At 34.0% G+C, this 14258-nt stretch overlaps 1 protein-coding gene across 1 annotated transcript in view; it reads right to left on the bottom strand.

The window, feature by feature from the left end:
* Nucleotides 1-13760, bottom strand: part of LOC149805036 (calmodulin-lysine N-methyltransferase-like) — a 46374-nt gene extending 32614 nt beyond the window's left edge. Inside the window, exons 1-4 of the mRNA XM_089946769.1 lie at nucleotides 13576-13760; nucleotides 7701-7867; nucleotides 6492-6553; nucleotides 3424-3484 (exon numbers count right to left, since the gene is read on the bottom strand). Of these exons, the coding sequence (XP_089802895.1) occupies nucleotides 3424-3484; nucleotides 6492-6553; nucleotides 7701-7867; nucleotides 13576-13674 (389 nt within the window). The 5' untranslated portion in view covers nucleotides 13675-13760. The remainder of the gene's footprint in view (nucleotides 1-3423; nucleotides 3485-6491; nucleotides 6554-7700; nucleotides 7868-13575) is intronic.
* Between the last annotated feature and the right edge of the window lie 498 nt (nucleotides 13761-14258).

The raw sequence follows: 14258 nt of genomic DNA, 5'->3' as shown, positions 1-14258 counted from the left end.
CTTCACTTGTCCCACCTGCATTTTCATTTATCCCAAAATTTCACCCTCTTGGCTAGGTTCAATGAGTTGTGTGTATTTTTTTATCAATATTAAAAACAAAATAAAACAATGTACAATTACTTTAAATGGCTTAACATTTTAGCTTACTGTCAAGATATATCATATACACCATATATTGCTTCAATACAGTAGCATCAGTTCTTCGATCAGCAAGAATGGAAAGGAACTTACTGAATTCAGATATTCATCAACTTCTCACAATACTCGATCAATTGACGGAACAAAGTCCCTTATCCTGAATAGTTCTTCTGATTAGCACCAAGTTTAGGATCATTCTACTCCAGGAGTGCACACAGAATGTTCATATAAAGAAATTGTTTTCCATATTGGGCTAGAGTGTAGGTTATTTTAAAGAGAGCTCTCATTTTATTTGTTTTTCATTCATTTGAATATAGTTTTAAAATAGCCTTTGTTACTGGAGTGTTAACAACTCTATCTTCAAGGATATTAGCTAGTATCGTGCATACACTGCTGGACAGACTTTGTTACTGGAGTGTTAACAACTCTATCTTCAAGGATGTTAGCTAGCATCATGCATACACTGCTGGACAGCCTTTGTTACTGGAGTGTTAACAACTCTATCTTCAAGGATGTTAGCTAGTATCGTGCATACACTGCTGGACAGCCTTTGTTACTGGAGTGTTAACAACTCTATCTTCAAGGATATTAGCTAGCATCATGCATACACTGCTGGACAGACTTTGTGAGGTTTAGAACTATCACGAGACTTGCATCTTTACTTCAGAGTCAATAAATTCAAGACATGGGTAATTATTAACCCAACGGGGCTGAAAATTTCTTTATCTCTTAGTTGTGTCATATTTGACATTTTTTGCTGCAACTGCAGAGTCTGGCTCATGTCTCTTATGAGGAATAGTTACCTCAAACCCAGTAGCAGTCTTATGTTTTATCCTTCCATTGTCACATTAATTGTCCTTCCCTGAATCTTCCTTATGATCTTAATTGCAAAAATAATTTCATAAACTCATTATTGTCCAAATACGAAAATATCACCTCATTTGACTACATCTACATAAGTGATCATAACATACATTTTGTTTCTTCAATGCAAATACAGACAGCTCCTTTAGTGTAACTGTTTGGCTTCAAATGCAATACCACATGTTGAAATCAATATTCTGTATAATTATTTAAAACATATTAAAGGTTTATAACTGTCATTTAATCAGTTCATAAAAGAAAAGGACATTTATGCTGATATAGTGCCTTTCATTCATTTCATTACATCAACTCGGTGAAATCAAAGGGTGATCCATTCAAGGGTATTTGTTTTGAGTAAACACAATATAACAAGGTCATTTTGTTTTGTACATTTTATTTAATTTATATTTGATTTAATTTAATTGTTTATAAGTTTTAAAATATTTTTATTTTTAGTTTCATTGCATGTCAAAGTAATGTAATTTTATTTACTAGGAATTTAATACTTTCCAGAAATTAGTTTGACCTGATTGCTTTAGTCGTAAACACCAAACTTTGTATCTTTTGTGGACCTAGTTCCTGACCTTGATTGAGAATCAAGTAAACAACTTCTTTGTTGTTGTTGTTGTGGGGTTTAACGCCATTTTTCAGCACATGATAGGCTATACATGGCGGCCAATATTAATGGTGGAGGAAGAACCCAGGAAAACCCCAGAAAGAACCACCAACCCACGAGAAGCTACTGGCAAGCTTTCTCACATACCCACATTGGCTGAATCTTAGACTCGAACCGCCGCAGACAAAGGTGAGATGGCAGTGATCCGTAATGAAGAGCGCTTTAGACCACTCGGGGCCCCACTTCTTTTTTGTAATTCATTCTTAATGTGTGAATGATAATAGTGAAATCAAGGCTGACTGGGACTACGTGACTTTAGACATAAATACTTCTACACTGATATTGAAATTCTGGAGGGTTGACACTCATCCGGGAATCTGTTTTGCATCTCAAGTTACTGTATAACCTTTGTTTATACAGAAATTAGTCAGTCTGGCTTCAAAACACTGTGACGTAAAGTTGTTCCTTTTGTTGTTACCAGTTTGGAGTTACATTTTAATTTTTATTCAGATTATTTGGATTCTAAAAGATTACGTCTTTTTCCTGGAAATATTTGAGTGCTGATACAGAATTATTGGACAAAGACATTTCTTTAACTTTTATTTGGAATTCAAACACTGGAATATTATTTTCTGTAGTTCATAAAGAACTGTAAACACATCAGTGCTATACTGACTACAGTATACATCATCGCCTTCCATTTTGGATTTTTCGTCTGGACTCAAACTTGAATTCATTAGAACATTTCATTACTAGGACTGCTACAATTTAATTTGTGGATTATTCTCGGATAATTTTTGGATTTGATTCTTAAAACCGTAAGTTATTATTTTTTCATTTTTACATTGTTTTTCCAGGGAAATAAATTATTTGTTAAATTTTTCAAAGCTTGTTTTCACTCTTTCTTTTGTTACTGTTTATTAGAGCCTAAACACGTAACATAAGATTTAGCACTGCTTATTGATCATACTGGATTTGTTTGTTTGAAGCATTTTGATTGGTTGATAATTTACTCACATAGCCCAAATATTCACTTAGCCCAATTTACTCACTTAGCCTAATAGGCAGACAAGCAGTAATGGAACTTGCGCACATTCAACAGTGTCAATGATCAAGCATTCAGTGTGCCCTTTTAGATAAAGGTAGATCAAGTGATCATAGTATTAAAATTAGTACTTCCCCAAATTATTTAAGAATAGGAAAACAGCATTGGTCCCAGTCCAGTGCCTTGCAAAATTTTACTTGTCCAACCACAAAATGTCCAGCTATCGGATTTGATCAGTAATCTGATCAGAAATAAGACCTACAGAGAGCTCACAAGCTCAACCAAGCAAATGTAAGCTCACCTCATTAATATGCATGGATGTCACTCATTGTCACACTTTTCAGAGATCGTGATGTTATAAGCTTACATACAAAACCTTATCAAAATCTAATCAAAAATATGGTCTCCAAAGTTTACTCAAGTTCAGCCAATCAGATGCAAGACCAACTCATAATTATATATGCTCATAATCAAACTCCTCTGATGTTTGAGGAAATAAGCTTACATATACAAACCTGGAAATTAAGCCTCTAGAGTGTTCACAATGAAGCATGAAACAAAAGCCAATACCATAAACTCCCCTGGGCTTTGGATAGATGAGCTAAAATATGCAAACAGATACACTGATAGTCACATACATAAAAAAGACCTGAAAAACACAGGGGAATGAGAAATATGTCACTGTGAACTTGTGTTTGCCAAGTGTAGATTGATTCAGAACCAGTTTTGACTAAAAACAAGTTAATCTTAAATACCAAACCTGAACCACTCTGCATGCTGCAAACAGAAGTAGGCCATGACTTCCTCAGCTGGCCACACACCTAAAAAAAGCAAATCAAAGCATGTTAAACCTGCACATGATATAATTATATTCTAACATTGTGAGTCTTTATTTCTGCATACACAAGTCCATGTTTAGATGGATCCATTTTATGCCTAGATACGAATGAACAAGATCACACTTATTGTAAATATAATGCAGATTCCCCAAATAAGGGCCAGGCTTAATGCTGCATCTCACATAAATGGCCTTATCAAGGCAAGGCCTAAGATTGCAAAATGCTGCTTCTCACATAAATGGCCTTATCAAGGCAAGGCCTAAGATTTCAAAATGCTGTGACTCAGATAAATGGCCTTGTCAGTTAGGATTAGAATTGCAAAATGCTGCATCTCACATAAATGGCCTTATCAAGGCAAGGCCTAAGATTTCAAAATGCTGTCTGACATAAATGGCCTTATCAAGGTCAGACCTAAGATTGCAAAATACTTCATCTCACAAAAATGGCTTATCAAGGTCAGGTCTAAGATTGCAAAGTGCTGCATTTCGCATAAATGACCTTATCAGGGTCAGGCTTAAAATTGTCAAAAAATATTTGCCAATGATTTTTCAAAAAAGAATTTTCACAACAGGGCCTTCTACAAAATCTACTGAAACCTTTGTACAGATGTTACTCTCTTAAATGTATTACACGCTTTTACAAAGATAGTTCTTTTAAATCTTTTTATTACAACCTGGGGTAATTTTCATTCTCTCTCTGACTTAAGACCAAATGGCTTTATTAATTTTTTATGTACAGAAAAGAAGTTCAGACTAATAAATATATTGTGCCAAACTTTATGGTATGAGGGTTCATATTAGGGTCATAAAAACTGGAGGCATTTGGTAGAAGTATATAACTAATACAATTTTTTTTTGACATGTGAATATTGTGAATATCAAGTCTTTACTGAAGCTGACAAAAACAAATAGTTATGCATGATTTGCATTAGAATGCACTACCCATACTTTAAAAGTAAAGACTACAGTGCTGCACATTTCCACTATTATGATTCAATTAAAAAAGTGACCATTTTACTATAATTAGGTCAAAGTTTCTTCCAAATATTGGCAAAAAACTGAGGTAATCACAGCAATATTTATATGCATCTTGTGAAGAATTCTTAAAAGCAGCAATTCCATAAAAGCATTGCCAAAAATATTTTTAAAACTACTGTGCTATTTATCTATTATTGCCCTGTAAGCTTCACATTCAACAGTTTATATCTGCATAATTCTGGAACTGCTATACACTGTTCAGTGAAATCATCATATTAAATAAATTTGTCCCATTAATCCGGTTTTATCAAGTCAACTTGCCTTATAAAACAGCACATGCAAAGTAGTTGATAATTGCATAATGGGCTAAGCTGTTAATTCCATTCATTTACATAGCAGCAAATAAGGTTAATTACAGATGACCAATAAGAGGGTTTCTGTACAATGTATAGATCTCGGCAATGAAAGTGCTGCATACTAGGATTCTAGGGGATGTTTATTCAAGTATTAATGCCTCATAAAGATCTTTCCAAAATCTGGCAGGGCTGATCAACTCCCACAGCAGATGTACTAGAATATTTATTTTTTAGGTCGAGCAAGTAAAATTTCTCATGTTTCTAGTCTGGGACAAGTGCTTTTCTATATTGTATAAAGTCAGATAAGTCCATATTTTAGTGCTTTACTCACTTTACCTACCTTTATCTGGACATTCGTGTCCTTTTCATGTATACATTTACATCCATTATCGTACCTATTGGTGGTCATTAATAACTGTTCCATGTGTGCACATTCTATTATCACTTGATTGCATTTTAGGCTATGTTACCAAATTATCAACAAATCAATATTTAAAAAACCCAACAAAGCCTGTAAAATTAATTAACAATGTTTAAAGTGACTTTGCTGAACTACATTTACTCAAACCAGATCATCAGTGTAATTAAATAAAAGAAAGGAACTTTATCAACATTAGTGTAGGTTTCCTTAATGAACTGATTAAATGACAGTAATGATTCTTTAATTTTTAATTGTTTATGAAGAGGATTAATGTCCATGTCCGATACCGTTTGAATAATTAATGAGCTGTATCTGTTTGTATTTAAATAACCATATGTATGTTATGATCACTTTATATTTTCCAATTAAGCTGATATTTACAACAAATGTTGTCACAAAGCTGTCCAATTTACTGATGGCTTCATAAACAAAACAGAAAGCCTGTGGTCGTTGGCTATACACTCTTTACTTATGACGAAATGTATTTCAGACACAAGCTATGTGAGTAGGTCAGAGTTCTCATCTTACAATAAAGAGTGGTTAATTGTTTAGCTTAGTACAGTTAGACATTGTGTAATGCATTTAAGTTCATACTGGGTTTGTCACTTGGAGATCTATGCCAAATAGAGGAAATTCTGACACCTTAATGAATTGCTCCAATTAATGAATGTAACAAGTATTAAATAAAGAGGATTAAGGTCAAGTTATTTTGTCTGGAAAACAAACAGGGTCAAATGTGAGGCATCGAACTGGGATTGTGTGTGCGTGTGTCTGTGTGTGTATTTTGGGTTTTAAACATAGTAGTCCTCTAACTGGGAGATAATGCCTTCAAAATAGTTTTCACCAGAAATGCTCTCCAAAATATATATTTATATGTCAGATTAACATTTGTTTTTCACGTTGCAAAATTACCAATGAACAGGCTGACACTTATCTCGGTAAGGACATAGCTCTTTGCTAAAACTTAACATAATTGGGTCTACACTTTAGGTATACAGTAATATATTATAACAAAAATGAACACAGCAAGTGATGCAGAAGTTATTTCAATTTTAAAAAACTTGAATACACCATCTTAATTTTCTGACAGTATTCCGTAACATGATAATCATAGGAAGTTACGGAGTACCTATGCCTTGCCCTATCCTGGCCTAACAATAATAAATGCATTTATTTTCTTCATTATTTTACACAAAATGAGGAACAAAGGACTGTTTCATTGAATGTTAACTCACAGACATTTCCAGTATTGTTGAAGCCTCTCAGATTTTCTGGTGTAATCACTCCAGGTAACTGTCTGAAGAAAAGAAAAGAAGAAAAAATGCTGAATGACTGGAGGTTACCACATTTCCTTTCTAAATCCATGTTGTGAAAAACATCACCTTTTATATATATTTCTTCAAGACATAAGGTGACATACCAAATGTCAGAGAGTTGACCATTTTTGCAACTGGTACACAAAGTACCCATGGAAGGAATAGAATAATAATGTTTTCGTAATGCTCACAATTTTCTATATTTTTAGTGTGTGTAAAAAATGCTCCAAATTGTTGCTGAGATGTATTAGAGAAAATATTGGTGTGTGAAAATATGCTATTTTTGTAACGTTAATGCTCCAGCTGGACATGTGCACATTTTATATCTCTTGCATTTTTGGTCTCACTACTGCACATTCATGTGGGAAATAAGATCTCTTGCATTTTTGGTTTCACTACTGCACATTGATGTGGGAAATAAGATCTCTTGCATTTTTGGTCTCACTACTGCACATTGATGTGGGAAATAAGATCTCTTGCATTTTTGGTCTCACTACTGCACATTGATGTGGGAAATAAGATCTCTTGCATTTTTGGTCTCACTACTGCACATTGATGTGGGAAATAAGATCTCTTGCATTTTTGGTCTCACTACTGCACATTGATGTGGGAAATAAGATCTCTTGCATTTTTGGTCTCACTACTGCACATTGATGTGGGAAATAAGATCTCTTGCATTTAAAAAAAGAGAAAAAAAAATATTAGAACACTACTCTGTGCAAAAAAGTGACTAAAGACAATTATGCTTACTGTAAATATAATGCAGTAATGCCAAGATTTAAAAACTAACTAAAATAAGATTTGTGTAGCATATGAATTCAATTTGGAATATTACACAATGACCAAAAACTATTTAATTTAAAACTGACAAATACCTCTTGGTGATGCTTTGAAACACTTCAATCTCTTTCAACTTCATCAAATACTGTCATGTTTTAGTTATTAAATATTTATGCCCTTCTTTGTTATTTCTCTTGTAAACAAAAAACAAGCTTGAGAGAAAGCATTGGTTAAAACTGTATGTCAGGAAACATTTCCAGCACTTTTGTCTAGTCTCCTGCATGTTACTGGAGAAGCTATAATATTATACGCATAGATTACATTCAAATGAGTGCTTCATCTTAACACCTTATAGTCATTTTGAAGTCTGGAATGTCTTTCATGGTGTACTCATACCACTCCCCAAAACTGTCAGCATCAGATAATTTCTGTGTGGTTAACAGACCAAAGCCCTTGAATCGTCTAACTGATGCAGAATGTTGGCAGGTTTCTGAAGACTTTCTTCCTAAGAGAGCCTGTGAAAAGATAGACATGTTAAAAAGAAGTTTAATCGGGGTCAAAATTAGTGGTATTGCAAATGGATCACTAAAACCAAGTCATCACTAATATGTTGGAGCTGTAAAACGTACCACCAGTTGCTATCATAACATATTTAATATTTAAATTGTTGTTGCTAAACATTCAATGTTGATAATTGTAAACACATGTTAGTATTTGCATGGTGTGCAGCAAATAGGTAAAAAAGAGGAGACTAAAAAGTACCAGCAATGCTGGGAAAATTAGCACAAATGGCATTTGTTTTGTTTTCAAATGATGTGTATTGAATAATACATTAATGAATTAGAAACTGAACTGGTTTCTGTTTGATTTTAGCATGACCAGTGAAATTTCCTCAAGATCAGTAACAAATTTATTTTCATGATCTGTGGGTTTGTGAAAAATATCAATATTTTGAGCCAGCTGAACTATAGCACAGATGTGGCCACCATTTTTAATAATGGTTGGCAATCACAACACTAAAACTATATTTGACTATATGTACAATGAAATTTATTGAAGGCATTAAAATTTTGATGTAAGCTTGAAAGTGAAACTCATAATCTCAAGGATATATATGTACACCCACCCTGTCTCACCACTACCAGCTCAAGATCTGGTATAGGTCTACATAAACATTTAACATGTGGTGTAATGGTCACAACATCTTGTTAGGATGTGATCCAAGTAGTTGGCTTCATTTCACAAAACTAGAAATAAGTGGAGGTCAAGGCATCAAATTAATTTTAACGAAAATTGATTTATAATTTTTGTTTTCTTGCAAACTTTTGCATCTTAATAAGCCACAAGTGTGTACCAGTGGTTTCTAATCACGTAACTTTTACCAGGAACAGTAGCTCACGTGAAAGTGTATTCAACTGCATAATAAAGTGCACAGTGGGGTCAAAACAAAAACTTTACCACAATAATTTGTTTAGAATCCCGCTATCTGATTGACTGAAACTAAAGTCTGACTTAAATATGACCAATCAAACATCCTCAGTCTAGACTTAAAACTTGTGCTGGTAGATCCGAGTCCAGTTTGAGTGTCAACATTTTTGGGGTCTTTTGCTAAGGTGGGGTTATGTGCATGCAGTCCATGTACATGTATGCATGCCAAGTGAGGCTGACATAATCTAAGGGGATAACAATGCTGCTTTGCTGCTAAATCTGATTTGCTTCTGAGTCTTTTTAAACCAGTCATAGAAAATGGTGATCTCTGTTGCACTTTATATCCACAACTTTCTATTCCTTTGTCACCAGTGTCCACTGAGCTGTTTTTGATCATCTTTTCTTTCCACTTTCCTATTCATATATTTAATCTCTCAATGATGTTTTTCATTACTATTTACTGGCTATGTGTGTTTTGTACTTCTTATTATATTAAGCTGTCATAACTTTACTGTTACATTATATGCACAATGAAAGAAATGTCAGAAAGGAAGGAACAAAAAATAAAGATCAGAGTCTGAAGATATTAAAGTTGATTCCAATTTTAACTTCGAAAACTTTGCCTACTACAGTGTCCTCTGTGATTGATTTCATCCGACACAGCTCTAGTCTTAACCAACCACTTTGCACTACAAGTTATAAAAAATTGCAAACAGGTCCTCCAGCCAAAAAATGCAGAAGAAAATACATAGCATAAAGATCACTGCTAAAAATAGTGCCTGATATTCCAAAAATTACACCAGAGAAAATAAGATATTTCCCAGATCTCCCCTGGATGTGCCGAACTCCAAATATCAATTTCAACATCAAATGATTAAGAATAAGAACAGGATGATCTCATAGAGTTACGAGCATCAACACTTATTTACATCAAAAGAAATTATGGTGTATATATCCAGATCTACACAGATCCAAAATTATAAAATCCCACAAAACAGCAACGGGAGTAATCATTCCACAACTCAATGTAGCATATGAAAGAAGACTACCAGATGAATGTGCAATCTACACTGTAGAATTTTTGGCAATTACAGTAGTCATAAACTACATCCGAAATTACCCAATATACAAGTGGTAATTCTGAGTTACTCATATGGCATCCCACAATCTGTGGTATCTGATCTAAAACTATAACAAATATGGTAAACCACACAAGATATATCCTCAAAGAGTTCAGACAAGACAGTAAAATAGTCAAATTCACATGGATTCCATCTCACTTACTAATAATGAGTACTGAAAAGCAGACACAATAGTGACAAATAACTTGAACCCTGTTCAAAGACATTGCTTAGTGCATCAGAAATAAAAAGTATTATTCTGAACAAAAAATTCAACCCTAAATGGCAGAAAATGTGGGACAATTTGACACGGGTCAAATCCCATATCACACACAGAAGAAAGAAACTTGGGCAATAACCTACCAGACAACCCAAAATACGAAATGACCATAATAAACAGAATAAGAACAGGCTGAATCATACGGGGGAGGTGTGGGAAAGTACACTGTGACCTTGCTATAGCATGCTCCGTTATAACACGAATTTGGATATAACAAGGTTGTGGTGTGGCTCCTGAAATTTCATATACATGTATTTTTCTCATAGACGAAAAAAATCTTTCTTAAAAGTATGAAAAAAAAACGTAAAAAGAGTATTATCATATTGGGGAAGAGATTGTGCATGAATAATACAAGACGAATGTGATGTGGCTCCTGAAATTTTATATGTATTTTTCTCATACATGAAAAAAGTTTTTCATTCTCAAAAGTACAAAAATTAAAGTCTATTCAGGGATCGTGCAGGGCTTCATCACTGTCTCAAATTGCAATTTTTTTCCTTATTGGCAGCAAAATATACCATCTGGTGATTTTTTAAAATTATTGACAACATTGATGGATGTTTAAACTTGTATAAAAATTCACTGGTTTGGAGTGGAGAAACTCAGAGGTCCCATGAAAGGAAGCTGCAAACTTGATATAAAATGCACTGAAATTTATTTATTTTTACATAAACATATTCTTTGTCCATATTCACAAACCATCTTAACAGTGCATTGTTATATAATAATCCACTTATGTTGACATCTAACATGAGTACTGTATGTTGTGAGATATCCGCTTATTTTGTTGTTGACATTTCTGGTGGTGGAGATCAACTGGATGAGTCATTATCTCATAATCTATCTTTCGTCGGATTTTTGGCCGTTTGAAAGTAATTAATATATTTACATAGACTGACATTTTTATGTGGATGGTAAGTAAAAGTCCTCATGCTATACATTAGTGAAAAGAACTCAGAATTAAATCCTTCAGAACACTCACATTTTCTGTAGTAATCACTGTCATCAGACCAGAACACCTGAATATCTATCGTCCGTTTACCCTTTTTTAAATTTCTGACGCATGTGTGAAAGGCAGCATCACTCCACTGCCACAAATGTAAAAATATAATAAAATAAAAGAATCTTACTTTTTTTTCTATTCAATAGGCAGGAAGGAACATTGTGTAAAATCAACCGAATGACTGCCAATTCCTTTTCTTAAAATGTACCCAGGTAAAATAGTTTGTTGAAATTTCAAAGAAAACAGATTACATGTACCTTTGAAGCACCAACTGTTAAAAAAACGTACCAAGCAAATGAAAAATAAAATCAGTCACAATCATGCAATACAAGTATTTGATGTTGCAACGACAATAAGAAATGGGCATTTGTTTGGTTCTCCAAAGCTGGCCTTTAGCAGTGACTTCAGTAATTCATGCACCCTTCATCAAAGAAACCCGACTACAATCTTCAATAAAAGCAAAGAACCTTTCTTCAAAGGAAGTCAATACCAAACTTAATTAAAAGCAATGGAATCTGATGGATTGTTTAATTTTCCAACGTGACTGGAACATGATTACTGTGCCCTGAAAGTTTCATTTTTTAAAGAAAATAAGTTTATGCTTATGAACACTACCAAGGGTGGATTAAAACACAAACTTCTACCAACTTAGAACATACTGAAAAGTAAATGTGCTTCATCATTCATTACATGATTGTGCTATTTTTCCCCACTGAATTTAGACCTATATGACCTGTGACAAAATTACTGAATATTTTAATCTGTGCATGTGCATCTTTTCAATTGTATTACTTGTATTGTGGATTCAATGTATGTGATGAGATTTGCAGGTGAGTACACAGTATTTATACTCTATTCATGCTATACATTAGACATAGACATGTATATATAAACAGTATACACACATATGCACCAATGCTTGGTTCTCTGAATAAAGGAAAATATTATGCATGCCTTCTCTGTTCTCACTACAGGCGTATTCTCATTTAAAATACACTGATCTAAGATAGTAACTGTGCCAATAAAGCACATATTTTTGCAGCTGCATTTATTATCCCCCCCCCTGCATTTTTTGGGGTAATGCATCATTTTCTTCAGGTAACCAACCTGGTTGCTGATAACACAGTTTGGTCTATAACACGGTCAGGTTCTATGGCTCCTAACTACCATGTTATAGTGGGGTCACACTGTATTGGGAAATGGAAGCAAGTACAAACTGCCAACACTGCCCAGCCCTTGAAATGCTCCAGCAAGAACTTAGCATATGCAGCAAATACAACCAAGAGAGGGCAGTGTTCCAGTAAAATAAAATGGAAATGGAGCATAAAGCGCATACCCAGAATACCCATAATGAAAATCATGGGCATCATGTACAAAAACCTAACAGTGTATATGACAAAAATTGGAAAAGGGTAACAATTTAAACAATAACTGTAAATAGATAATTCATGATCAACAACCCACCTACAATCAAGACTATTTTTGCCATGTCAATGAGACCACCCAAGGTGAGTGAACATAAAGACTGGAGCTAAAATATCCAACAAATCCAATGATAAAAACCAATGTAAACTATATAAAATATAAACTTGCAACAAAATTTTAACAAACATGAACCTAGCATACACATTACCAAGGCAAGCAACTATGAATACTCACACCCTCCTTTAACAGTACCAGAACAGAACCTTGTCATGATCCCTTCCAAAGACCCCAAAACAATCAGTTAAGCATACTACACTAAACATGAGCAGTGATAGAAACAAAACACAGCCTGGTCACTCTGGCTGCAAATGCAAAATATATTTTTTAAAAACACACCCTCAATTAACAATATCATAACCTTTCATTATTTAACTACTAACTGAAAGTAGGTAACTATGAACAAGCCGGCTATAATCAAAAGTGTGCCATGCCAAAGAGACCACCCTAGGGCGTCAAAAAAACAAACAAATGAAGCCAAGGTCACGAATACCTTCAATAATAAAACCAATGTAAAATGTCTAAAAATACAAACTACCACCAAATCAAAAATATAAAAAACAAAACAATATTTCAAATCCCAAAAGCAATCAGGAAAGGAAAATAGTTACGGCGGGGAACAAGTGAACATGAGAAAGGGTATTTACATAAACTGCTAAAACATGGAAATCAAGAGAACTTGATATGACCGTCTTGTTAAGATGATGGTACCAATTATCTTTATGTTATAGCAATAAATGTTTAAACCAAACTACTGCACTTGGCCAGTTAGTCCTACAAAGTAAGAAGACGCCTCCCCTGATATTTGTGTTTTTTGTAGGGCGACCTAAAAACAAACACACAAATATCAGAGGAGACGTCTCACATTATTGGTCTATTGACAAATGTGGAGCGGTGCTAAATGATCACCTCCTTCAGTATTCTCCATCTTTGCATGGATATGTGTTTTCGTTTGTCGATTGCATGACTTTTGGTTGACATTTTTATACTGCTTTCCGTACAAGACATCTTGCAACGTATTTACTGTATCATACAATTTGACAAAAGTATGGAATGTTTACGAATGTCTCCTCTGTACTCATGGACTACGCCATTGCAACGTACAAACAACTGGATTAAATACGGTCGCGGAACTAGCAAATAGATAGGCACAACCAGACCAAAAAAAAAAAAAAAAAAATCTGCATGGAACTACAAAAGACCAGTTTTAAGTCTGAGAATCATTAATTCTCATTTGGCTCTATATCGAAAAACTATACTACTATACTATTTGCACATCCTTTTATTTGTTTGTACCAACTACCAATTTTAAAAATGAAAATAATCAAGTATATATAAAATACACAAAACTTAGTAATTTGATTCCTTGATTTATAATTTCTAATCTGACTATCACCAAGGGGTCCTGAACATTGTTGACTTATTGGTATTTTAAAGCAAACTGAAATTCCCAATGTAAACAAGCAGTCATACTGAACAGTGTCCTTTTCTGGTTTTGCAGTAAATTTGTGTTGTCTGCATCCACTATTTGCAGTATCTAGTTTAATATTTGTTTAACATATTGAACAAATAAAAAGAAGGATCTCTTGTAT

This window comes from Sinohyriopsis cumingii, chromosome 2, assembly GCF_028554795.1.
Source record: "Sinohyriopsis cumingii isolate HCF-2022 chromosome 2, ASM2855479v2, whole genome shotgun sequence".
Lineage (NCBI taxonomy): Eukaryota > Metazoa > Mollusca > Bivalvia > Unionida > Unionidae > Sinohyriopsis > Sinohyriopsis cumingii.
This window is presented reverse-complemented; position numbering and strand designations above follow the sequence as displayed.